Source organism: Toxotes jaculatrix, chromosome 24 (genome assembly GCF_017976425.1).
Source record: "Toxotes jaculatrix isolate fToxJac2 chromosome 24, fToxJac2.pri, whole genome shotgun sequence".
NCBI classification, from domain to species: domain Eukaryota; kingdom Metazoa; phylum Chordata; class Actinopteri; family Toxotidae; genus Toxotes; species Toxotes jaculatrix.
This window is the reverse complement of record NC_054417.1, coordinates 2,554,673-2,582,573: the sequence shown is the minus strand read 5'-3', so window position 1 is coordinate 2,582,573 and position 27,901 is coordinate 2,554,673. Positions and strand designations below refer to the sequence as shown.

Sequence of the window (27,901 nt, the reverse complement as noted above, 5' to 3'; positions counted from 1 at the left end):
GCCTTAATTGTGTTAATTGGAATACCATTTAACAGAAGTTAATTAAGAGCAACGCGCGTGCTCGTTGTTTGACGCCACGGGGGCGGGGCTTCACTGAATATTCATTACCTCGTGGGTGAGACAGAGCACGCGAGCGGAGAATCAGCTGTACGCTCACAGCTGGATGGATAGCAGCGTCTCCGCCACCGCAGGAGAAGGATGTGAATTTTCGACATTTCTCAAGTTTTGCCTCTGAGAGAAGGAAAGAAAGCGGCGGCCGGACTCAGCTCGACCCGCCGGGCTCTACATCCCGATCGAAAACAGATCGCTTCGTTTTAATGAGTTGATTTCCACATTTGCGTTCACGACCAGTCCGTTTAGCTACTGACGATCAGTCCAGTGAGCTGCACACAGACGCACACAGTCATGATGGAGTCTATCTTAGACAGTTTAGCAGCAGAGAAACTCTATCCGTCCGGAGGGACCAACCTGTTGGACCTGGAGGAACTCAGCGACGGAGATTTCCTCACTAACGTGGTGAGTCTGTATGCAAATCGCTAACTAACCTAGCTGGGCATGCCTTAGCCTCTCATTGTTTCAGTCCACACTTCACATCACTGTGCGTGTAAACCGTTGCTTTCTGTTGGAAGTCAGCTGTGTGCATTTAAAGTCCCTTAAATCAAGCGCACCTTCACTGCCTGTTCCGCCCGGAGCCGGACCTCGGGAGGGCGGTGTAGTTATTAGATCCTGACTGACATCCGGGGCCCATACACTAAGTGTGTGTGTTTAATTGTGTAAACCGAAATGTTAGACTGGGAACACAGACAGAGGCTGTTGGCGAGTTACTGGTTAACTTGTGGTGTGTGTGTTTGTGTGTGTGTTCAGCTGGCAGGTGTTGCAGTCCACCTGATTATTAATAAGAAGCGGTGTGTTTGTGTTTGTGTGTGCATCAGACTGTTAACTGATCAATATTCAGTAAATGCATTGCCTGTATTGGTCTTCATTAGTTTTCTATTAACTTTTCAAGTTTTTTTTGTTTATCAAACTTTGATTTAAATTTAGGCATGTTTCTTAATCAACTTACACAATAATACGTCTTAATTAGTATTAAGTTTAAGTTTAAGTAAATAATATTAGAGCTTAAATGATTAGTCGGTCAATCGATTTGTCGGCTGACAGAAAGGTATTCAGCGTTTTGATGATTGATTAAAGATTTAAATAATTTCTGAAATGACAGTGTCCAAAAATCAGTTTGGATTTGGAGAGATTGTTGGACAAAACAAGACCTCTGAGGAAGCCTCCATGGGCTGACAATAAATAATCACTTGTTACAGCCCTAAATAATATTGAAATCAAGTAGTTAATCTTCTGTCTTAATTGCCTCTAACTTTTAATTCTTAAATTAAATTCTTATTCTTAAATCATAAGTACCAGTTAACTTTTCTTGATCTCTATCAGCTGTTTATCACACTTATCTGCTGCAGTTAATTAAATCTTGCTGCACCAGCTTCATGCATTTGCAAAATAATGACAGACTTTTCTTGTGCACATAGCTCAGTTCTGCAGGAAAAATACTTGAGACACTCGAACACTCGAGAGATGCAGAAGACACGCACAGTTCAGCCTGAGAAAAATCAGACGACAGTTAGATCTTCTAAGCCCCCTCAAAAACCACCTGTTCCCACCGCTCCTCTCCCAGTATCCTCTCCAAAAACAACAGGTTACCCAGGGCAACAGCTGCATGCATCACCTCCCTCAGCACCTGAGACTTTGCGTCTTTAATTTCAGTGTCGGACAAACTGTGGCTGTAATGAACAACAGGATGTGGCTTTTTAATCAATACAATCATTGCTGTGTTGGTTGACGAAGCAAAAGTGGTGCGACAAGAAACAAGTATGTGTTAAATAAGAAAAAATACAAACTTGTCCACTAATACCAAAGGGAGTTGCTTCATCCTCGGCTCTGAGAGCAGTGCCAGGACCGCTGCAGTCAAATCTAACTGTGATGCGATAACTGCTACCTGCCTTTAATTTATTCCTCTTAATTCTCCCTCGTTTCCAGGAGACCTGTGCGTGTGCTGTGCACCTCCGGCCACTAAAATGCCAAAAGCACATTGCCGTGCCCTGTGTGCACGGCATGCTTGACCGAGTTTTGCACTCTTAATTCACTGAAAGACTGAGGACAGACTGAGAACTGTTTCACTGCTGCACAGAGTTTAATGATAAATATCACAGCGTCACTGACTGCGTTAGCAGGACGTTCTCTCATCGCTGTCTCTTTTTCCCATTCTCTGCCGTTCTCTATTCTTTTTTAAGCAGTTTTTCTCTATTCTAGCCAGTGAGTCAGCCGTGCAGTCTGCTTGTGGTTTATACCCCTCTGTCTCTGTTCTAAATAAAGTAGTAGTCCACTCTGCTGTGAACCCGCTAGACTGGGCTGTACCACTGAGGACATGGGAAAGGATGGCTGCTTATCCAACGCTTATACATATTGAAATGCAGTGAACTCACATTTGCCAGATTTGTTTATTTTCTATTTCACTCTTTACCTTTGACAACAATGATGAATGTGTGTTACCTGTTTAAACCTGAATTTCAACATTAACATATATTCTGAGTCGTGCTTCTGTCCACCTGATTATTGCAAACCAAAATTCACTCTGATTTTAGCTCTGTTTTCCACCGGCTTGGCTGAGCAGCAGAAGTTTGCGTTCTTTGCCTGTTGTTTGGTTCTGAAAAGTAAAAATTCAAAAAAAAGAAAAAGCTGAAAGTTGCTGTAAAGCTCTGAACATCTGAGAGAAGCTGCAGATTCTTTGTTAGCTTGTCACCACGAACAACATCCTTCACATCACACACAGACATTTCATCCATTGTTAATACAAAATATTGATTGAAGCGGCTTCAATGTTGGAAGAATAGCAAAACAGAGAAAATGCCAGTTAGAATCTGGTACGTGCACAGATGCACTGCTTTTTCCTCATTCAGGCAGCGCCACTGAACTGAACATGTCTTGGCTAAAATGAGCTGTTTAAACTAAATTTGAAAATTGAAGAGTGTTACCAGCGTGGACCACAGCCTGTCCTGAAACCTTTGTTGTGCGACGATTAAAATGTGGAGGATACAGTGAACGGACGCAGAGAGACATCAGCTCGTTGGTTTTTAATAGAGTGTGCTCAGCTGTGCAGCACAGCAGGGATTCACACACTTCCTGCTGTGAATTTTATTTACCTCAGTACAGTGTGTGCCCTGTTAATGACCACGAGCGAAGAGTCAGTGTAGACAAGAAATAGGAGCATTACAGAGCTGATGGCTCAGATCACTTAAGAGTAACATTAAGTGACCTGACAGTCATTATCAGTGGGACCTATGGCTGCTAATTATTTCCCATTGAATAAATATAACAACCATTTTATTTTATTTTTTTCTGCATAACAATTCCTGTTGAATGTGTCCATGCCTTGGCTGCAGTTTGAGCTGAACAGATGCTGCGAGGCCAATCAGTGACGACTGGCACCGCTGCTCATCTGCTCGCATGATCCAGCTGCGTCTATGCGTCATGTGCACTGGACCGTTCGACCGCAGTATTAAGCATGGATCATGCATGGATAACATCATTTACCACCTACTGGGAACTCTTAATGGGTTAGCACAGCCCTGAATGTAGCTCTCTTAAATCATGGAGGAAATGAGAGTAGGTCTGCAGCAACAATTATTTCCATTATCGATTTAATAGTTTACAGATTTGCTCCATAAAATGTGAGAAAGTAGTGAAAAATGACCACAACAACATGAAGCTGACTTCTACAGATGAATTGTTTTGTCCAGCCAATAATCCAAATTTTAAAGATGGAATATCACATATGATTGTATGTTGTTTCTCTGTCGATTGACTAATAAATTAATTGACTAATAATTTCAGCTCTAGATAAGAGGAACTTCCCATGTTAGAAACGTCTGAAAGAAGTCAACAAACATATGCTACGATGAGACTTGTGGGTCTGTTAGGACTGATTTGTACGATGTTTGAGGCCCAGAAATGGGATTTATCGAGTATAAATTCATGCAGGGCCAAAAGCCGCCGTAACCATGGTAACCACTGTGCACCATTTTAACGTTTTATTAACTGTCTGCCAGAGATATATTGTAACACACCTGAGGGCCAGTTTCACAACATGTTGAGTGTGAATGGGACCGAAACATGTGAAGTGTGGACATGAACATTGTACATCTATAAATATGATTATTTTCATTATCATTTAATATGCAGAGTATTTTCTCAATTAATCCATTGTGTTTTATCTATAAAATATTGGAAAAATGTCAATTGTAATTTCTTGGATCAAAGATATTCATATAACTGTCATATATGATAAAGAAAAGCAGCAGGTCCTCACATTTAAGAAGCTGAAACCAGAGAATGTTTTAATCAACCGATCGGTCCAGCTTTGGATCATTATACACCGATTTGGATCAGTAGATGAACACACACATGCAGGAGTGAGGTCAGGTAAGGACAGTGCAGTAAGTTCACGCTGTGAGGTGGTTTGAACTCACGGTCTATTCAGTCCAGACACTCTTTTTATCCTGCATCCGTTTAAATGCTTTTCGCTACTTTTCATATTCTGATCTTGCTGTTTCTGTCTCTATTCTATTCCATTCTGTTCTATTCTATTCTGTTCTGTTCTATTCTATTCTATTCTATTCTATTCTATTCTATTCTATTATGTTCTATTCTATTCTATTCTATTATGTTCTATTCTATTCTATTCTATTCTACTCTCCGTTCAGACCCTGTACTCCAGCTTTAAAAAGACACACCCATCTTATTTCCATGCTCATTGCTGATTGGCTGCTGAGCTTTCAGAAGGAATGTGAGCAGGCATGCAGCAGTGTGTGTGTGTGTGCGTGTGTGCGTGCGTGTGTGTGTGTGTGTGTGTGTGTGTGTGTGTGAGTGTGAGTGAGTGTGAGTGAGTGTGAGTGAGAAGGAAAAATACTCTTCTGCTGTTTTACTGAGAACTCTATAGCTCAGTTCACTTCTGTCTCGACACACACACAGACACACACACAGACACACACTGACAGACACAGTAACCACCTCGGCTCCCTCCTCTCTCTCTCTCAGATGTAGCTCGAGCGAAGCCAAACACTGCCAACCCGCTGCAGCCGCACAGCACCACATGAAGCCAAATACAGTGGAGAACATTGCCATTTTCTTATCTGTGGCAGCCTGTGATATAATATAATGACATGATGTTTTCAGGTCTTTCAAAATTGCAATTTCATTTTACACTGCAAAAAAGAAATCTCATGTGGTATGTTGGAGAAAGAGCCTGTCTGATTATTTACAACATTTTCTAGATTTAAAGTGCATTTGTATGTTTTAGCCTATTTTACCACAAATTACCAATAGATTAGATTAATTCTGATCATTTATCAAAGACTGTACCGTTACCCTGTAGTGGTCAGGTGATAACACCCTGTGTCCCGACCTGAACTTCCCTGACCCTCTGAGATGGAGAATCAGAATCACAGTTGATTAAATCCAAATGATGGCAGTTTTAGGGCTAAATTTGAGACTTACTGAGAACATTTTTGTTCGGTGTATTTCCCTTTGGCCTTTGCATGATGTTCTGAAGAGTTTTACGATGGTTTCCACTGTAAAATGTGTGCCATAATGACATAATCTTGTTGGCCTGGCTCTCAGTGGTCCAGTTTATCGCTTTGCTTTCCTTCATCACTGAATCGGGGAGAGTAAATATCCTTCCTCGGTCTGTATGATTGTTAAGGTGCAGGAGACTCCCACCATGCTCTGCACCAAACTGCCCATTTTAGCCAGCATTCAAGCCTTAACACTAAAATGAACCACTTGGTGTTTTTCTTTCAGTTTCACCTGAACCAGTGAGGCATCCAGATGAAAGGAGAGGAGAGAGATGTGTTGAGACTCAACACTGTTAATTACAGGCACAACAGAGTCTCTCTCTGCATTTATAATTACTCCTTGCGTCTGTCTTCTCAGGCTCTTTCCCTGTGTGGTTTACATCTCGGCCCCATCCCCCCTAATGACACAGCAGCACTGAAATAAGCTATAAAAACTGTCAACTGCTTTTTAACACTCCCTAATGTGATTCTTTTCCCAGCAGAGAGGGGAGTGTTTCAGGTAATGAAAGGTCCAGACCTCTGACTGCAGCTGTCCCGGCATCAGCCATCGAACACCGAACCAGTCTGGGCTCATTAAGCTTTCTGTCCTAACACAGAAACAGCAAAGAAAATATATTCTTGATTTAGACCTTATTATTGCACAGGCTGTTCATAGTAATGTGACAGATGAATGACTGCAGAGGAGGACTTTGTCACTGCAGTGTTTACTGTGAGATAGAAGAAAGATTGGAAGCTTCTGGTAATGCAATCATTTCTTTTGGCTGCATGGTTTGATTTGACGCCGTCCATCATTCATCCATCTCCTTGCCTTCACCTTGTCTCCCACCTGAGATCCACCCCCAGGAAGACAACAATGAAGCAGTCTGTACAAATCCAGTCCTGAGAGGAGCAGGTCTTATCAGCCAGACTAGCTGAACATGTCTGCATGTGTTTATGCAGTGCCATGGGCACATCACCATGCCAGGTGAAGGATAAGAAAAAGATTAGCCTCAAGCAGGGTTGTGCTAGTAGCTGGGAGCTGTATCACAGACTCCAGGTGTGCACTCTAACTACTGGGGCTAAATACAGAACTGGAGCATAGCACTGCAAATGCTGCTGAATCTAAAGGGAACTACAAGAGTTAAAATTTTACATAGTAAAATGGCAGAGAGCAACATAAACACTAATTCTGTTGGACTAATGCATCCAGCGGAGCTAATTTTAGATCACACTAAAATGTTTAAACTGTGGAGCTTTCTCTGCTGCGTCTCTCTGCCTGCACCTCTCCCATCATTAGAACAATTTCACCCACATTTCTCCGTCTAGGAAACTTTTCACTGTTTGTTTTTGAGCAGCCCTGTTTAAATGTGACCTATATTCCCTCATGGAGCAGAGTTAAAGGGGCTGTGCCGCGGTTATTTGAAGGGATATTGTTCTAACATTTAGTGCAGCAGGAGGACAAGGCTTCTCTGTCAGTATTACTGTTCCTGCGTGTGGGTGCGTTTGCTTATGAATGAGTGAGTATTCACTTGTGTATGAAAGAGCAAGTGACTACAGGATCAGTGAGTGTGTGCACACACCTTGCAGAGCAGTGGCTGTCAGTGGTTTCATCTTTCAGGTTATGTTTAAATACAAATGTTGACTGGTTCCTTCACCGATTACAGAATCAAGCAAGCTTTTTATTTAATCATGAAATCGTTTTAAAAGGAGCCTTTTCTTTCAAAATACACACAGTTTCCTCCAAAATCTCAAAATCATTGAGTTTCAAAATCATCAGCAGTTCTTCATGTGTCATGTACTTCTGTTATTTTACCCACACTTTGTATGCCTGCCTTCTGTGTGTGTGTGTGTGTGTGTGTTTGTGCTTACTCCATGTGGTTTCATTAGACAGCTGCATGTGTCCCAGAGTTACACCATGGGACACATTTGACCTTCCAAGCACAGTTAAGCACACACACACACTGAGATAATGCATGTGCATGTGTGAATGTTACTTAAAGCTGATTTTATGTACTCCTGCAGTCCATATAGTCCTGTGCAGACCTTCGTCCTGCAGTGATGGACACTGGGTATAAGTTCTGCCTAAAAACCATAATTCAGGGGAACAAAGTTTTGGATGGAAAACCAAAACAATGAGCCAAAAGAGGGTAAAATGTTTCACAGAGCTGCAAGGAACTGCAGAATTGGACGAGTTCTTTGTTGGTTCATTCCCACAAGTGACCCCTTTCACACCACACATTTTATCCATTATTGATATTTAAAAAAAAAAAAATTTTGAATTTAGGTCTGTATTTATTATCTCAGCAGTGTCTTTCATTGTTGCTACTGGACTGATTTAATCTGCTGTGACACTCTGGCAGAGCTAAAGCTAATTTCCAGGAATAAAACATGTAAATCAATTTTTGTATTTGTTGTTAATCAAATCAAGTTATTTCTGTCACTGTGTCTTAGGAGCCTCCAAGCAGCGCTGTCTTTTGTAGTAATAGGTTCCAACCAATCCATCTGTGTGCTTTTGTACTGCTTTGTGCATGTTTGCTCAAGACCAGGGTGACTCATATTGTGTGTGTATGTGTTTGTGTGTGTGTAAACCAGTGAAATCAGAGCACCATGCTGTCCCAGGCTTCCAGAACAACGTCTCTCCGCTCAGTGACTCATTCATCCAGACTGAGGATGAATCTATCAATACTGTTTCCCTCTGACTGACTCTCCGCTCCATCAGCACAGTCTATTGTCTGGTTTTCTGACTGAGAGATTATTATTTGATTAAAATAGAAAATTAATATGCAACTATTTTGATAATTGCTCGAGTAATTTTTGTGGTGAAAGTCGTGTATCTCAAATTAAAAACATCCTGTTTTTGTCTCCATGTGTCTCCTTATGTGCTTCAGCCTTTCTCAGGTGACCAGATGGACGACTTCAGCAGTGAATTGTTCAACAGTTTCTTTGACGACCATCTATTAGAGCGACCCCTGCTGGCAGACAGACCTTCACTTTTACACATGGACATAGACAGCAGCCCAGGTCAGCTCCTCTTTTATTGTGAAAACTTATCTCAACAGTTTCTCACAGTATTAAAGTAAAAGAACACACTGTAGGAGTTGTGCAAATGCCTGTGTAATGCAAATACACCAGGGGTTGGATCACAGTGGTTGTTACTTCCAGTAAATGTCTTTATATAATTTAAATAGTTTCTTCAGAATTCATAGTTATTTCCAGAGCAATGACTAAACTCTCACAGCAGGTGAAAGAAGTGGGTTGGTGGAACTCTTTCCAGTGTCCACTGTGACCACTGTCTTGAAGTTGTTTACTTTGAAATGTCTTAGCTCCAAGAATCTCTCCGAGTTTTCATCTCCTCCACTCATAGTCCCATGTAGGTGACCTTCTCGTTTCCTTGAGTAGCCTCCAACAGTGCAGCAGCCAGTTGTTTCATTCCTCAGCCAGTGTCTGAGTAGAAAAGACCCCAGGCCCATTATTTGGTTTAAATCGAAAGCCAACACTCTGAGACCAACTGTATCAAGTTGTTACTTACATCAAACTGTCTCGGCCTTCCCCAGAGAGTCAAATTCCATGATCCGAGAGCCAGTTTCTGTTGCCAAAGTCTGTGATTTCCAAAACCCCTGCCTTTTAACTAGCAGGAAACACACTGGACCTCTATCCCACACCTAGCAGGTGCTCGGCCTGCAAAGAGGAGGCACTGAGCTGTTAGTTGAGGCTACAACTGGCTGAGCGACCACAAGGCACTCAGTTGCAAAATAAACTGCCATACTGCATGAATGGGTTCTGGTATCCCTGCTCAGAGTTACTGTAGCTTATCTCAGTCTGCTGAAGCTGTCAGAAGGATGTAGCACAACTTGTCAGGCTCATCGCTTGAGACAAATTTGTCTCCCTGTCAGACGTCGTCTTGATCTCTAGCCCAGCTGAGACCTCTACGGTGAGATGGCTATGACTGTAGGAAGTTATGAAAACATTTTGAAGTTTAGTTTGAAAAGTAATTGTCACGTGCACCTCATTAATGTGAATTTACATGTTGGCCTTGTCTAAAAAAAGAAAAAGGCCATGAGTCAGATATTGAATGGATTTTTCTGCAGTGGTTCTGTATTGAAAATGTGCATATATCAGAGTGGCAATACACCATTACTGTACATATACCATTTCTGAAAAAGGCTTTTGAATCTCACAGATATTCAAGCAGAGCACAGCTACTCTCTGAGTGAAGACTCCGCTCCCCAGAGCCCAGCCCTGTCAGTCAAAATGGACCAAGAGTCTGGTATGTCACTTTATATTTTCATGTTTTCTTCTCAGCTATCTGGAAAAAAAAAAAAAGTCCAGCCAATCAAAACTCTGCTGCTAATGTTTTGTCTGGTTCTTTATCTTGCTGGCTGTCAGCTGGTTATCTGGTGGGCTCAGTTTTCTGTCTGTTTGGAAAAAAAAAAAAAAAAAAAGGGTTTACATGCAGTCTGACCCTTTCTGCTGGCTGCCAAACAGCATATACTTTGGTTGGTTGCATCTGCTGTCTGTCATATAATGTGTGTGATGATTGGCTGAAACCTTTGTCTGTTATATTGTATGTCCGTTTGCCTGTAGGAGCAGTGCAGCATAAAAATACTGTATATTTGAAAGCCTCCTTTGCTTGCCTTTGCCTGTGTCTCAGCCTTTCTCACTCTTTGTGACTCATCTTCCCCATTATGTCCTGCTGTCTTCCTGTCTTTGTCTGTACCTGTCTCTCTCACTGTCTGTCTGTCTGCCTGCTGTCTTTTCTCCGTTTGTCCCGGGGATCCTGGTGCTCACAGCAGGATCCCAGTCTGAGCAGTTTTCCTCCAGCTAAGCCCTGCCCACCTAACACACACACACACACACACACACACACACACACACACACACACACACACACAGACTCGCACAAGGCTATGACAAGCATATGGTTTTGAATCTGCAGCTTTAGCCGAAGCCAGCGGAAACTCTCTCTCTCCTCTGTCAGGTTATCTTTCTCACTCTCTCTCCGTCTGTATCTGTCTCTCCTTCTTTCTGATTCTCCTGTTTTCTGTCTTTGTCTCCGTCTCTGTCTCCCTTAATCCAATTAAATCCACTTTATTGGTATGAATATCACATTACCTGCACTGCCAAAACAGAACATTGAGCAAAGAAAAAATGTAGTTCACATCAAAACACAACTGTTTGGCTTGTTCATTGCCAATACCTTTGTGTGTTTAGGTCAACACTGTGAACCAGAATGTTTCTGCAGATAGTGATTAGCTTTAGGAGAGAATAAAAATCAGGCTGTACTCATAAAGAATAAATCAGTGTAAGAATCAGAGTCACTCCAATGATGTATGCTTTGGTTTGAATGTAAATTTACACTGATGCCAAAGGAAGCAGGATGTTATAAAAACTAAAATGACATTAAACCACTAACCGTCAGCGTGATATATTACTTCATAAAATAAAAACATTTAAACAGCTTTGATTTCAAGCCATTTAATATATATGTAGATATATATTACTTTCTTGTGTTTCCATCTGAAGTTGTGTAACTGTCAACTCAAGCTCACATGTGGCACACACACACACACGTGCACACAGAATAGCACACATGTACTTGAATCTATTCCAGGATATTTAATATTGAACTTTTTCCAAAAATGCCTCTGCTCCATATATGTGTGTGAGCTAACATGTAGTTTTATGAGCTGCTTTTTACTTTTGAGGGAGGTGATATATATATTTTTAAAGTGAAATGGTATCATCATGATGGTGACATCAGTAGCACATCAAGCCAATACATTTCTCTATAGTATGGAGGTCATCTAGAGCCATTTTACACATGTTGGTTAGCAAGTTTTAACTTTCTAACTTTCCAGCTCTCTCTGTTTGTGGTCTTGTTGCTCAAATTCAGTCAAAGAGAAGCTGTGTGTTTTACTGCAACACCTACTGCGCTGCCCCATCTATTGTTTTAATACTGCTGCTGTCCCACTGAGATCAAACACAGTCACCACCTCCGCTCTGTTAGCTCCATGTGACGACTGCCAGGAGCCTTTGGTAATTAGCCATTGCTCCATGATAGGATTTCTTACATGCGTTTACAACATTTTGCCCACACAGACAGACTTTGTTTTATTCTTTGTGTTAACACGGTGTCCGGTGGGATTTTATTAAATGGTAACTGGGAGGATCGGGTTTTACTTTTATTACTTTAACCCAGAGCGTTGTTCACATTTACTTCAGTACTGTACTGCAGAAATACACAACAGTGTGTCTAAAATGATGTTTAAACCCCCTGCACATACTTTTAGTGAGTTATATTCTGAACGTGCAGTGCAACACACATTATGTACAGTGAGACTGTCGATGCCAAGGTGGATAACAGAGGCACTTTGCGATGGTCCTGTTGAGCTCTTGTGTTCAAATGTGATTTATGTAGAAACTGAGAAACAAACCCCAAAACTGAGAAAAGGTGTGTCACTGTCTCTGAAACTACCAGAGTAGCAACAGATGCAGAGGACAATTTTCCTATGCATTGGCTAACAGCTGACGGCTTCTGGTATTCATTAAAGAAATGGTTGGAGAAGGCGTCCAATCAAGCCCTGGCTTAACGAGGGCAGGAGGCTTAACGAGGCTCAGGCTAGCAGCAGGACCGGCCTCATTAGGAGAGACTTCTGAGGGTCTTACTGACTTACTTATAAGTAAATTGTGGATCCACCCAAAAACTGAATTCATGTTACTCCTAATCTCTTTTAAACTTTTGTCAATGCTTCAGTACAGTGTGTCCCTTAAATAAATTTCATTTAACATGTTACAGACTCACCTTGGACCAACCAATGAACTGATAACAAGAAAATAATTAGCAGATTAATTGACAGAAATGCACAATACCTTACCTAACTCTAGGGATGTCATAACATTGGCATGTGTTGCTATGTAATTGATTTATCAGCAGTTAATTAATCAGGGTCTGAAATCCAGTCTGCTATTCTGTTTCCTATCCACCCACACTGTGGTCTGTGACAGGTGATCTTCATCAGCGAACAGCCACCCTAATATTTTTGGTGAACTTCTGACCTTTCCTCAAGTGCGAATGTCAGTTCAGAATTTCAGCTTCTGTACAAGTCCTGACAGACTTTTCACAGCAGGCATTTTGACTTATCATAGCAGGAGAAGGGCAGGTGAAACAAATCTTGTTAACAGTGGCTCAGTGTCCCAGCAAGCCACGATTCGCCACGCACAGTACCAGCACCCTGGAACAAGCTCACCTAAATGGAAATGGAAAAGTGGAATGCGGTTGTTTTTAGTGTTTTTAATGACTTTTGTGGGTTTCTTGCTACGACACGCCAAAATGTCTGCCGTGAAATTGTCTATCCACTGGGCAGATTGCCAACACATTTACTGACCCTTTTGAACGGTACGTGTTTGTGCACATTGCGTTCCAGAGATTGGATTAAAATAAATTAAAAATCTGAATTTAATTGGAATAAATACAGCTGAGACTAATAAACGGCTCAATTGACTCCAGGACTGATCTTGCAAATGAACTTGAGGCCTCTCTAGAAAACAGCATAACAGTTATTTTTTGACAGTCTTGAGGTCAGTGTTTATTTCTGATATTGACACCACAGATTGCAGTGTTGAGCCTGCAACTATTGGCTTTGGGTTTGTCTAAACCAGCAGCAACAAGCCACAGGGATTTGTTTTTAGGATGGATTCTCTCTGTGTGCTGATCCCCGCTGCAGTGATGGACAGGATAACAAGACAAGCTACCAGCTCTCTGATGGGCGCACACCTCCACCCCCCTCTGCTTCTGCCCAGCACACACACACACACGTATATACACAGCTTGTAAACTTCAGAGCGTTTTACCAGCAGAATGTTGCTAGGAAACCGGGAGGTGATTAAAATGACGTTCACTCCCGATACACACACACACACACAGCAGCCCTTGTCTTGTTAAACTGCTGCTGCTCTCTTTCCGTACACCATGGGAGCCTTCTTGCTGTGTGTTGTGACAAAACATCAAAGTGTCTGACCTGGTGTTAGTGTCTTATTCCAAAGTGAAGAAATGCTGACTTGATAAAACATCACACACACACCTCCTTCTTACCTTTTTGTTGGTGTTTACTTCTAAAAAGTTATGTCATGGCTTCACTTTTGAATTTCAAGTCAAAGTTAAGATGAAACACTCATAGAGAATTAGTTGAGATAGATATAACATAGAGAATGAAAATGTGCAGAAAAGACATCAACATAATTTCTATTTTATAATTTCTTTAGCTAAAAAAATAAAAGTTGTCTCAAAGCCCTGATAAGTCACTTTGTCATGTGTAAAATTAGTGGAAGGCTCCTTTAAATCCCCTTGATGAGAAACCTGATGGAAAGCTCGGAGTTGAGCAGTAAGAGATAGGCCACCTAGTCAGATAACTTTGGATTATATAAAGCTGTTTACTGCAGCATCTGGATTCTGTCTCTCAAAGAGAAATTAAGTTAGCTGGATAGTGTGCAGAACAAAATCTGGAAACAACCAAAGCTGGAGCATGAACATAAAAACAGCTGTTCTAGGCTTCCTCAGTTATCCAGCTAACTCACTAATTCTTTTTTGTGAGGCATTTTTGAGGAGACGTGACCTTCTCTTCCCAGTTGCAAGATTTTCTCCGGGCCCTCTCGCAGGGCTGGGATAATGTCCTATAATGTTTAAGAGGTTCTCACATGGGTTACCACGCTGTGTGGGAGTTAAGGCTGCCCTGAACCCACTGTGGGAAGTTGTGGAAAAGTTGACAGGACAGTCAAGTCTAAATATAAGTGCCACCATGTTGTTTATTTGGGCCAATTATAGAGTTTATCCCTCATATGTGTCCCTCATAGAGACACAGAATCTGATGGTTTTAACCATCAGCAGTTCTGAGGTGAAAAGTTGATGAGTTTTAAGTTTTAAGGGACTCCACTGATAACCAGACTTACATTACTCTCTGAGGTGTATTTTTGTAGTTTTTGTGTAGCGTTGTAGTTCCTTATAATTCATTTTGTTTGAACAATATTGTCCTTTTTGCTGAAGAATTGTGATGATGCTCTACAATAAACTTCTATCCACCCCCATGAGTTCAGGAGCGGGCAGGGAGGAGCGGAGCCTCTTCATCATCTTGCCCACTAGGACAGCAAATATACCAGGAGTTTCAGTGACTAGCTGTCCTGCAGTGGCACTTATGTCGCTAAAAATACTTTCTGCAGGTCACAGTAGACTAAACAATGGAGTACCTGTGACATGCTTCTAGAAATAAATCCACATTGTGTTTTGGTGAACCTCCTTTGAAATTGTACTCTTCACTCAATTATCCATATTTTCTGCAGTGTTTAAATGCTGCAACTGTGCCTTTTCTGAGGAGGGACACTGAAGACGAGCCGCTGGTTCAGCCCATCTTTTTATTTCAGGGTAGATACACACTCACTGGAGACAAATTATGCACCGCAGTTGCCAGAGCGACGTCGTCCAGCAGTCTGTAATAACCAGCCTTGTCAGGAAGTGCTCAAATGTTTTGGGGAAGCTCTTTTAAAGTGTGATTTATAAGCTACCAGTTACTTCCCATTGGAAGACCTACAGCAAAGCCTGACTGAAGAGAGATACAGTTGTTTACTGAAGTTGCTCAGAAAATTTAAGTTCATTCTGCTTTTTGAAAAGAGCAAGGAGCGTCCTAGGTTGGGATTAAGGTGCTTGAATCGTACAGTCAAAATGTCTTTTTTTTTTTTTTTTTTTAATCACTGTTTATTTTCATATATCTATGTTTACACACAGGAAAGTTTACGGTGCTTTTTTCACAGCCACAATGGTAAATGACTCAACTCCAGTGATTTATGACCAAGAACAGGGGCCAAACTGCTAAGTAGAGTTAGTGTTAGTAACTTTAAAACACAGGCCTACTCTCACGGGTATTTTAGATATAGAGATTCAGCACAGACCTACAAAATAACTTGTCCATCACCAAATGGACACATTTCACTTTGGTGTGCAACAAAACTATATGTGTACATAAACGTACATGTGGACATTTATTGTATGGTATTCTGTCTTTTCCTCAGAGTTTGAATGGAGCTTCAGTCAGGACCTGTCAGCCATCCTGGTGAAACAGGAAGAACCTGATGTGGGTCAAAGGTTAGATCCTCAGCCGATGGAAGGCCCACCGCTCATATTAAGTCCTGCACCCCCACACAGAGGATCAGCTTGGAAACACACGGTTAGTGTCCACCCCACAACGACGAAACACTGCACATGGCGTTCAGTTCAGGCGTTATGTTCATCTGTTGCTTGTGTGTTTCTTGTGTCTGCAGGAGCGCAGTCAAGATGATATGAAGCCAGTGGCTATAAAAGATGAACCCAGAGAGCTTGGACAGTATCTCAGCCTGCCCAGTGGTACATGCACATGGATATACTGGTCAAAGAAACAGAGAATGTCCTCCGTTTAAAGTAGACGCACTCATTCAGCTCTCTCCTTGTTTCCAGACGATGCTCTCCAGCTCCCGCCCACCCCTCCCAGCAGTAACCACGGCGACAGTGACGGTTCCCTCCCTCCCTCCTCCCCACACCTCCCTCTGCCCCCGTCTTCCCCTCAACCACAACAGAGGCCAGGGGGTCGTGCCTCTTCCTCATCCTCCTCCTCTTCCTCAGCCATCTCCTCTTCACCTCTCCTCACTGCGCCACATGTGAGTAACATGAGAAACATGACGCTTCTGTGATTGCTGTGATTTTGGTGTGTGAACAGCTGCAGTGTTGGGGTTAAATCAGTTCTATCATTTGCTGACAAAATGGGGCCAATTCAGTGAAAATGTTGAGCATTCGGTGTCTGACCATTGTCTGTCTGATTCAGCAGCTTTTCTCCGAACAAATGAATCACGTTGTACTAATGCCATAACATAATTCCTTATGACCAAATGTTTATTCAGAATTGTTCTGTCAGCAAAACAGAAAAAAAAAGATGTGGTAATGTTCATCTGAATAGATGAACTGCTGTAAAATAACAACACGGACATTTACAGCATCAGTTTTCAGTATTTTCCATTTTCTCATGAATCTTTTTGGTAGATACGCTGATGTAAAGATGGTGAGTCAGCCTCATGCAGGGTTTATTTGGAGATAAATTGTTGATAATAGTTGTAAATATATTGTTGAAGTGCTTGTTTCCTTGTGCAGAAGCTGCAGGGTTCAGGACCCCTCATGCTGACAGAGGAAGAGAAGAGGACCCTGGTTGCTGAGGGTTACCCAGTACCCAACAAACTCCCTCTCACCAAGAGTGAAGAGAAGGCACTGAAGAGAGTCCGACGGAAGATTAAAAATAAGGTAAACACCATGCACCTTTCGTTCTGTTTGTGCTCACTGCTGAACTGAACATCTGATTGACCAAAAAGATCAGCTATTTACAGAATCGGTGACTCAGACTGACGCCTTTTCTGAGGGCGAAGCAGAGCTGAAAATGTTCAGTTGAGTGGTGCCGTTACTGTAACGTCAGAAAGCTCCGACACAGAATCAAATGATGATAGTTACAGAAATAGTATCATGATATAAAACGTTTACTGGAGCTGTTCTTTTGCTCCACTAGAAGAAATGTTTTGGTGTGTCTGACACTCAAAAAAAAACCCAATCAGTCAATTACTAAAAAAAAAATAAAATAAGGAAAGATAATAATTTTTGCCTGTTTTTCTTCCCAGATCTCAGCTCAGGAGAGTCGGAGGAAGAAGAAAGAGTATGTGGAATGTCTGGAGAAAAAGTACGTCTTGGCAAAAATCTTTTTTTTTCCATTCATTTTCCTCCTTTTGGTTTACCTTTGTGTCTGTCTGTCATTTTGTGACTTCCAAGCTCTTTTTTCTCTTTATAGTCACCTCATATGGTATTAAAATGCGGACGGATACACATTTTGTGGTCCAGTGAGTATTTACAGCAGCAGGACAGTAAATGTGGCTGCAGTGTGTGTGTTCATGGTCCTGAAGGAACCTGTTAGCAGGATCATTGAACAATGGAGGTCTGTAGCACAGATGAATAAGACAGTAGGATCAATTAATCTTTATATGGGATCTTTCAAGGCTGTTAATGGGACGTTTCTTCCACTTCTCTGAGCTGTCGAACAATGTATTTAAGAGTATTGTATTTGGTGCAGAAAGCAGCCATATTGGTCAGTGAGGTTTTCCCTGAGCTGAATCTAACCATAGGCCTTTTTATACATAATTGTGTGCTCTTTATGTGCATGACTAGCACAGAAAATGAAATGTGCAACTGGCAACAGAGAGAAAAGATAGAGTTGTGTAATGCTGAAGTGAACTTGGCAGTTGAAATGTAGTTAAGAGGCAGTTTTTGCATTTAGAGGTTTTCCCAACTGGTTTAGAGCTGAGTGTGGTAACAGACCCAAGAGCCCTGCAGGGGATTGAACTGGAGGCAGCACACCAGCAAACCCAGCAAACATGCAGGTTTTTTGTGGGTTTAGATTACTGGTTGTGTTTCATCTGTACTCCTCTCCTCCCTGTGTCCTCTGATTCATTAAAGGACGTCAAAAGTGAACAGAAACTCCGTTCACCTCCTCTGCTTTCTTTCCTTTGTTATTCTGGCCATTCCTTGATATGGCAGGACTCCAATAACCTGCAGAACACATGGGTCAGACTCTGAGAGTCTCCGACACGGAGGGTGAAAGACAAATGAAAGTGTGTGCTTATTTTTATGTCACTTTCATTGCAAAGAGTAAACTGCCGGGTTCCTACATTTGGTAACAGAATGTCCTATTAATCCCATTCCATCTTTTAAGAGAACAGAGAGGCAAGAGGAGGTGTGTAGAACAGAAATCCTCCTCTTTATATCCTCATTGTACGTATGTTTCCTTTTGTGGCACGAGGACTGAATTACTGGATGATCCCTCAGAAAGAAAACAGCAGGACGACATGCTAGAAGGAATGTGTATGAATGAGCGGTATACAAACCAAACATAGGAGGAGATCAGGAGGATTATGAGAAAGAGAGCAAGAGATTAGCAAGATGTGATGAATTGATAATAGAGATCAATGGGATTAGTGGAGATGACAGAGGAAGAGAAAAGAAAAAGATGATGGGAAGATGGTTTAGAGCAGAAAATCTCTCATCCTCTTTCTTCTTTTTTCTTTAACTGTGAGTCCACCTGTATATTTTTCTTCAAAATATTATCTAAATGTTGAATTTTAATCTTAAAATTCATTTGAACGTCCTCATAAATCTTAGAAAATCCTCAGTATAAGGGAATGGCAATCCCTTTTGTTGACTAAACAGATGTTTTAATCAACCCAAGGAATATTTCGTCTAAACATGCTTAGAACATAACATGACTGTGTGATAATATTTCTGATCTGAGTAACACGAAATGCTGATAGAAACCTGTGTTTGTGTGTTTGTCAGGGTGGAGAGCTACACGTCAGAAAACAGCGACCTGTGGAGAAAAGTAGAAAACCTGGAGACTGCCAATAGGTGAGGCTTCCATACGCACACAGACACACACACTCAGGCTGACGTTAGTGTTGTTTCTCCGTGGTGTCTGTTGTGAAGCTGCTGTGAGCTGGCTCTGAACATTCATAACACAGATCCAACATTCATGCAGAGATGTTTGGATTATCATCACTGAAAACAGCAACAAGTTTGTGAAGAATGTGGCCTGATAATCTGAGAGCTGAGCGATCTGTGCTGCAGCAGGGCCGAGGAAACTGGGCCTCATTTGTCTTCTTATCTTTCTTGGAGAAATAACAATTAATTAAATTATAACTGCAAAACTCTGACTGAACTGCAGTCATGTGGTCTTCAAAGGACAAATATAGGTTATACAGACTAGTATTTATGCTCTGTATGTATAAAATATTTGGAGTGTACAGTATATATACAGTGAATTACACTGAGAGAATTACAGGAGAAATTTATCTGCTCCATAAGCAAAGTGTACACTCACCCAGATCCATTTGTCTCCTCTGTTATTATAACAATATGAAGCCAATCTGCTATTATCCTGGAGTGGGTGGGTAGATGGGTGGGTAGATGGGTGGGTAGATGGGTGGGTAGATGGGTGGGCGGGTGTGGTGGGAGAGGCGGTTGAGGGTTGAGGGGGGGGGTCCGTCTCTACAAAGTCTGTCTGTCTGTCTGTGGCAGCCTCGGCCTGTCATTAAAGCTGCGAGTTAACAGTAGCTTTCATCATGGTAGGCAGCCCCCTCCCTTCCCACCACACACACAAGCACACACACACACACACAGATGAATATGTTAAACCACCACACGGAGGAACAATGAGTTGGCACAAAGTGGGAAACATGAGTCAGCACACAGCATGCTCGCTCACACATAGAGTCCAGAAAATGTGTGGGTCTAAAAAAAAAAAAAAAAAGTTTTTAAACGACTGAGCTAAATTTAAAGTCTTAGTTCCTAAAAATGCCTCAGATGCAGTTATTAGTGGTCATTTTGTTCTCCATGCACTGTTTTTTCTCTACTGATTCAAACTGAACTGGGTTCGTGCAGCTGGTTTATTAGCTGTACAAGAATAGTCTTCAATTCCATGCAGCATTAAATATAAATTTGCATTTAAAAGGTGCTGAATTTGGCTTGGATGTGTTTTTGCTTTTTGTTTTGTGCTCTGTTACAGTGGAGTTTGAGCAGACACTGAAACACCGGGACTTTTCAGAGATGTTTATTTGCTGCCTCAGCCAGAGTCAGATGAGAAGATTTATGATAATGTCAGCTCTCTGAGTCCAGTTCAGGATATGTTGAGCCTAGCTTAGCACAGACAGTGGAACCAAGTGGAAAGCCTAGATCCCTTGATGGGGAGCCATGTTGATTTAATTAATTAATTAAAATGTTCCATTCTTGTGCTGAACATTTACACGTGCTTTCGTTCACCCAGTCGACCAGCATGACCTTTGGAAGCATTGCATATTTTAAGCAGCAATAACTTTAGCAGTAAATTACTGTGGTTTTGCATGAAAGCCCTGTGTGAGTGATGCTGGTTAGTGTCACCCCATGTAGGTTTATTGCAGCTGGCATAAAGCTACTCTCTGGTGCATGTGACAGACACCAGCATGGAAACGTGAACCATAACTCGTTGTTTAGTTTAATCACCTTATATATGGTAGAATTATTGGCCAGTTTACTGTCTGGTTTAGTTTCTAACTTACTAACTGCCTCAGTGACCTGCTGAGGGCTGGTTCACAGTGTGCTCAGCAGTAACTGGTTCTCTGTCTCCACCTACTGGACGGAGTGTGTCCTCACAGCCCCTGACAGCTCATACCATCAGAACCCTGCTCTCCAGATCCCACTGATGTGCTTTATTCTATTGTTTTAACTCGTGTACTCCGTCCAGCTCTATTTCACTCTTTACACACGTGAACTAACCGACAGAACAACAACGAATCAGGTGGTTAAACTGTTTTTTTTTAGGTGAAGCAAACTGTATGTCTCAGTGTGTGTATAACTCTCCTTGTGGTTCTCAATGACTTTCACATGTTCAAAGTGTACTGTACTTAGTGGTGGATGGAGAGTTGAGCCATGCGTGTGAATGCACACGCTATGGACCTAAACACATAATCATTAAAGGGGAGGCAGATCCACAGGGGTGCTTCCTGCCCTGAGTTTAACCTCTCAGGCTCCGCACCAATCATCAGACTCAAACTCCAGCAAAGCCTCTCATCCTAACCTTGTTCGTCTGGAAGCCCACTTTGAAATATAAGAATTTAACAGGCCACACTTCCTCTCCTCTCTTCCTCTAATGTTCTTCTATAATTTATTTGCCTTGTTCTCTCTAGGTCTCTCCTACAGCAGCTCCAGAAGCTTCAGTCACTGATTTCAGGGAAAGTTGTTCCCCGCTCTTGTAAAATGGCCTCAACTCAAACAGGGACGTGCCTCATGGTAAATACTGTTGCTGTCCTGAAGCTCATCACACTCACATACACACAAAAAATCGTACATGCATTCTGATGTTGTTGTTAGTCCCTTTCTGTAAATACTCATCTCATAGGCGTTTAATTTTGTCAACCATGAATCTCCCACATGACGACACCATTGCTCAGAATAAAGTGAATATTATTTTTTCCAGGTTTTTAGCTGATGTGAATTTTTCATGTTGCCTTTATTCATGTTGTCTCTAAAATTGTGCATCATCACATTATGATTGTTAATTAACAGCAGTGTTTTGTTTCTCTGTGCAGATGATGGCCTTGTGTTTTGTCCTGGTGTTGGGCTCCTTCTCCCCCTGCCTCTCTCCCCTCTCCTTCCTCACTCACACCTCCTCTTTGTCCTCCTCCTCCTCCTCCTCTTCCTCTCACCCCTCTTCCTCTCCTCCTCTTCCGTCAGCGGACCTCTACACCACCAGTCAGGGTAGGTCTATAAATATTTTCAGTGTACAGCATACGACCAGTTTCAGGCATAAAATTCCTCATTTCTCTGAAACAGAACTTGGACAGAGGACATGGGTATCAAGTTTTTATCTACACCACATTCCACTTTCCTAGAAATTTACTTCCTTTACCCACTTACCCTTGGGAAACCCCTTTTTGAAATCCAAAGTCAGGCTGCCATCATGATAAGTGCCACTCAGTTCTGCCAAAGAACCTTCCTGAGAGTGGTGAGGACAAACCTCTGCTCCACTGTGCCCAAGCTACGACTGTCTGCGCTGAAAAAAGCTTTGTTAGCTGTGGCTAGACCTGAAATACATCAGATAAAATACAGTTGTTTGTTCTGTGTTCGTGTGTTTCAGTCCGCTCCCGCAGCCTGCTCTTCTACAATGAAGGGGCTCCGCTGGAGGAGAGTTTAGCGACATCAGAAGGGGAGAGGCTACAGACAGAAGCCCACTCCCGCATCCAGACGAGCCGATACACAGCTGACGCCCACAGCAACCAGACAACTGGGCCCAAGTTAGACCGGAGGTGAGACACACACTCCGCTGATGATCTTTATATGGTACGAGTCAAACAGCATGAATACATTTGCTCTATTCTCTCCTCAGAGAAACAAAACCAGACAAAGAGTTTTTCTGACAGACAACATGACCCCTCCTCCCATGACTTCTCACCTCTGACCCCTAAAAAGCCCAAAATTATTCAACGGGCTTCACACCAACATCCAGCTGGACCAAAACCTGCCTCTGTCTACCTTACTCTGTTAGCACGTCCATCATCTCTTACTCTGCTTCAAGACTTCAGCCGGTGTCCTGCTCGTGCTTGTGCACCTCTCTCCTTTAACAGAGTCTGATACACCTGAATATACTTGATTTTAAAGAGACCTTATTTTTGGAGTTTCCATTTTCATGCATTGAAATATAGAATAATTTTAAAAGCAGAACTAATTCATTCATATTCAGTTCAGATACATGACATTAAAACCATTGGTTCTTAATTAAAGAGCCTTCAGACAGCATACAGTAACGTACAGACACAGTTTGTAGCATTTTAATAAAAAAAACTTTATCACAACAAAGAGCCACTTAAGTTTTGATCATGTAAAAATAGTCATGATGGACCTAAAACAGTTATCCACTCTCTCCATGTATCAAAGAGCTTTATGGGAAATGTGGTCTTAATGCTGAGTGACACACAGACTGATGTACTTTGCACCTTTATACCTACATACTCATATATGGAGACTAGACAGACCTCCACTGTGGGATTCTGGTTTCAGTCTTTAATCAGTCACATACCATATGTTAATCAAGGGCTGGAACAAATGATTATCGTGATTATCGATTCATCTATCGGCTGTTCTTTTGATTAATCAATTAATCACTTAGTCCAGAAAGTGTCAGGTAATAGTGAAACAAGGCCTGTCTCAGTTTCCAAGAGGCCAAAGTGACGTCTTTCGAATGTCTTATAAGTCTACAAGTCTAATCAAATTTATTAATTTTCTATTATCAGCTAAACAAATTAGCTCTTCAGCTCAGTGTTTCTACAAACACTTTACCAGAGATGCGAGTGTGTTGAGAACAAACACATCCTGTGCCATTTTCAAAGTGCCTTCCACCTGCTTCAGTCAGATGTGACTAACTTGGCCTTACACCTAACGCCCACACGTACAATTATAAACCTGGAAATGTAACTCTAACTAGATTACACACTGTTTAAATCAGAGCTGGCCTCGGCCTTTTGAGGCTGAGATTTTGCTAATTTCCCTGTTTCATGTTTCTTTTAACTGATTATGAACCGAATGAATGTTTAGGATTTATCTACACTTTTTATTTCACATGTCTGTGCATCTGTTTGGCAGCGTAGCAGTAAACGCCTTGTGGTAAATTTACCTTTCCTGTGAGCCAGCCTTGGTTTGAACAGTAAAAATGTGATGGGTCTTCAGTTAGAGTTACAACTAAATATGTAATGTATTTTTATTTTTCCCTTTTTTTAAACCTGTCTCTTAAAACTAGTTTTTCACTTCTAAATTCTGACCACAACTCTGTATTATTTTTGGGCAAGAAACCATATTTTCATATCAAGGGACTGTTCTGGGTTCTCACAGAGGCTGGGAAACATGACATAAAAGTATTTTTATGGAATTATAAAACTATATATGTAATATATTTGCAGCATCAAAAAAGAGCATATTTAATTTATGCAACAAAAAAAGAAATACTGAACTTGTTTTTAAGGTTAGTTTAACTCATTGTCTCATTTTTCTAAATAATGTTTACAAAAAAACAAAAATACAACTTATAATATATTCTGAGCATCAAAAAAGGGCATATTTATTTTATGCAAAAAAAAAAAAGGAATTGTATGTTGTGTTTTGGCATTTAGGATGATGTGAAGTTTTACATGAGGGTGTGTAGTTTACATGGTTTGTAAAACTTTGACATGATCTGTTTGTGTCTTTTAACTGTAATACAGTGTTTATGTTTCACTGCTGTCGCATGAAAACCTCCGAGGGCTTTTTTGTTCCCTCATGACTTAAAAATGTGCAATTGAACCTTTTAAAAAATCTCATTTTTACCCTCAAGTTCCTGACCCAACAAGCCAAAGACATTTAAGACAGACTCCAATTGACAATAACATTTAATATAAATATTTCTGTGCTATAAATACATCCTGTAACCTCTAAGCAGCAGAGGAAACGTCTAAAACATCAATGATAAATGTGCTCATGCGACAGCAGTGCATGTTGTATTTATTCCTGTTTGTAGAAAGTGTGTATATATTGATGAAGCCAATCAGGGGACAAAAAAAAACATTCTAGGAAGTAAAACACCACTAGCTTTGTTCTCTCCATGGTTTGAAGGAACGCCAGGACATTAAAAAAAAAAAAAAAGCTTTTATTTCTTCACCACTATTCTGACAATGTGAGAAACATGATGCTCTCCAAAAAATGTCATGGCATTCCTTCAAATTAAAAGTTATAAAAACAGATGTTTCACTGTCCCAGACCAACTCCTTGAGGAAATCATGACAAATTCTGACTATAAAACATCCAGAAACATGATTTTGAATTCCACAACATTACAGTTAACTAAGATGTTCTGTTTTCTTCTGTGTACTCATTTCTTTTCGTGTCCCTGTTGCTAAGCGTACACAAAAACATCCCATGACTGCAGCCCGTTGCACAACCATCCTATCATTCTCACCCTCAACAGTCTTAATGCACCAGTGTACATAAATAATGACAACTTAATGTGCAGATGTTGTAAATAAAGGGCCTCGTTTTTGTATTGTGACATAGTCCAAGATTTTAACCTGTGGAATTAAATGGGAAAGGGAAAAAATAGGAGAAAATCTGTGGATTTTGGGGGAAGAAAGTGGGGAGGGATAAAAAAAAAAACAGGGAGGGTGACTTTTTCCACTTGTAAAGAAACCTGGACGACAGAGTAGCTTCACACAGTTTGAATAGTTGTAAAACACCAGGAGGTGCTTGATTATTCTAACCATGAATATTTGGAGAATGTCCCGAGAGAATAATCCAGCACTTTCCGAGGAGTTCAGTTGTTTGAAATGTGTTTGGATATAATGTTGTCTTGGTTTGTTGTATAGCGTCTTGCATGTTCCTCCATATATAACTATGTTATCTTAGTGTAGTCAGTAGAGTAGAAACCAGCAAAATATTAAAAAACTGCATCAGCAACTCTGGGTCTGTTGATTTTCTTTCTTTAAATGTGACTTTTGTGATATTCGTGTTGTCCAAGTTCAGAATACTACGCTTCAGCTGAAGTGTTTGAGTATGAGCTGTTTCCTTAGGTCCTCCGCCTGGGTGTCACGGTCCTCTGGTCTCTGTTCAAGGCTCTCTGGCTGCTCCAGGGGGTCTGTCCTCTCCAGAGTCCAGGCGTCTAATCCAGACTGCAGGGAGGCGTTGTGGAGGACACAGCAAGCGAGCAGGATGGACGAACTCCTCTCGGGAGAATACTACACACAGGAGAGGTAGATTACAAATACACAGTTTTGTGTGGGTTTCAATTTTGTTTTAGGCAAGATGTAAAAGAAAGAGTAGGAAAGACCAGAATACCTGTAAATATCCTTTGGTGCCATCTAAACATCTGAATCTGGTCTGAATGGCTCTGAAGGTTCTGTCCACAATCTCATGTGTAGCAGTGTGTGCCAGATTATATCGCAACTCTGCGGGGGATTCTGGGGCATCAACCGGGGTCATCAGCCACTTCCTCAGAGGGTAACGACGGTCACCTAGGAAAGAGAAGACTTCTTAATTCTGTACTGTGAACCAACACCTAAATCGAGTGGACTTTACAGAGCTGTAATAAAAGCCTGAGTCCATGTCTCACCCAGCAGCCAGCCCTTCTCTGTGTCCTGCAGCTGTTTGTAAAGAGCAGATCTTTCTAGTACATCAGTGTCTTTGAGTCCACCTGGCCAGTGGGTTTCTGCGCTGAGTAATAATCCTCGGGCATCACAGACAAGTTGACAGCCCACAGAGTGAAACCCCTTCCTGTTCACATACGAAGAGTCCTCGCTGTTTGGAGCTTTGATGGCGACCTGGAGATGAGTAGAAATCAGTTACCTGCTGTAGAAACTAATAATCAATTTAAGTAGAGTGTGCAAAACTGTTAATACAGTATAATATAATTAACCTGAACATAGTCCAGCACACCGAGAACTCCTGGAAACCCTGCAATTCTCTGAAACTCCTGGAAGGACTGCTCTCTGCTGGAAGGATCCCTGTTTGCAAATCAATATTGTTGCTGTTATTGTTTGTTTTCTTCCTCTTTCTCTAAAGCTTAATTTATATTTTTCACCTTCAACAGCATATTCATAACCACTGTGAACAGAATCAGTATCATGGTGTCATACGTGTTCAACACGATGAACTGAGGAGCTTTCTCCACTAGGGCTTTAGTCACGTTGGACACACATCTTGACATTGAAGCCTGGCTGATCCCTATAGTGTCTCCCATTGACGTCTGGAATGAGCCAGATGTGTAAAATCCCAAAGCAGCCAACACCTGGACCTCAGGACTGATGGCTCTCGACCGCTGGGTACGCCTACAGAGAGTCTAATGCACACAAGTAATAAAAGAGAAACACAGCATAGTTGTATTTGCAGATTTGAGAAAGACACACTGAACAGTTTTTGTGTACAGTCAAAGCTGAGGATGAGGATGTACTAACCTCTCTGAGTAACTCCACCAGGTACAGTATAAACTCTCTGGGGAAGCCAAACTGTGTGAGGAGGAAGTCATCTGAGACAGAGTCCAGGTCAAAGCGGTCCAGGGTCTTATGACCTAGGCCATGTAACAGTAGATCACAGTCCAAGATGGCTATAGGGATCGCCATGCTGTGGGTGATAATAGAAGATAATAAGATTCTGAGTTCGACGGGTCTGTTAAGTTTAGGCAGATTTAATTGCTGACTGTATCCTATAAAATAACGAGGCTTTGTAAACAGGAATAACTGCTCATGTTTTGAATCGTATTACCACTAAGCAGATAACGTCAGCTAGCTAGCTACTCTGTATTTGAGCTATCCCAATTTCAGCTCTGTGTTCTTGTGGAAACAATTCTTAAATCCCCCGTAGGCAAAATGGCTATAAATAAAAAAAGAAAGTATGATTCATTGATGCATTGTTGATGAAAACCCGCTTACTTTACCTACACCATGCAGCAGCTGTCAACCAAAACAAGCCATAAGAACACCTAACTCGCGGCGTATATTCGCAGATTCGACACGGAGAGTGTCCTCGTGTTTTATGTATTGATTGACGTTTTACATAAAAAAAAAATAAACTCTTAAAATTTGATCTTCTTTTCTATTTCGCATAACGTGGTGTGGTTTGTTTAGTTTTCTATAGTACATTTTAAACACGTTTACACGAGAATCTACGAAAGTGCGTATGCGAAAGGGCTGCT

General features: G+C 41.4%; 2 protein-coding genes across 4 annotated transcripts; one reads left to right on the top strand and one right to left on the bottom strand.

Moving 5' to 3' along the window:
• The first annotated feature begins 178 nt into the window (after nt 1-178).
• Nucleotides 179-25,671, top strand: creb3l1 (cAMP responsive element binding protein 3-like 1). Its single transcript, XM_041032327.1, has 13 exons — nt 179-516; nt 8,501-8,633; nt 9,793-9,879; nt 15,672-15,826; nt 15,921-16,002; nt 16,093-16,292; nt 16,780-16,926; nt 17,295-17,353; nt 19,000-19,068; nt 21,381-21,483; nt 21,783-21,951; nt 22,331-22,499; nt 22,580-25,671. Exons 1-13 carry the CDS (start codon nt 406-408, stop codon nt 22,608-22,610), a joined length of 1,515 nt encoding a protein of 504 aa, XP_040888261.1. The 5' UTR covers nt 179-405; the 3' UTR covers nt 22,611-25,671.
• harbi1 (harbinger transposase derived 1) lies at nt 24,852-27,692 on the bottom strand. Of its 3 annotated transcripts, none has more exons than XM_041032359.1 (7): nt 27,644-27,692; nt 27,165-27,330; nt 26,847-27,049; nt 26,627-26,714; nt 26,324-26,531; nt 26,050-26,225; nt 24,852-25,949 (listed from the first exon to the last, which is right to left on the bottom strand). In XM_041032359.1, exons 2-7 carry the CDS (start codon nt 27,327-27,329, stop codon nt 25,749-25,751), a joined length of 1,041 nt encoding a protein of 346 aa, XP_040888293.1. In that variant the 5' UTR covers nt 27,330; nt 27,644-27,692; the 3' UTR covers nt 24,852-25,748. The 3 variants fall into 3 exon arrangements, with proteins under 3 accessions (XP_040888293.1, XP_040888294.1, XP_040888292.1); XM_041032360.1 differs by having other exon boundaries at nt 27,639-27,667; XM_041032358.1 differs by having other exon boundaries at nt 27,648-27,655.
• Between the last annotated feature and the right edge of the window lie 209 nt (nt 27,693-27,901).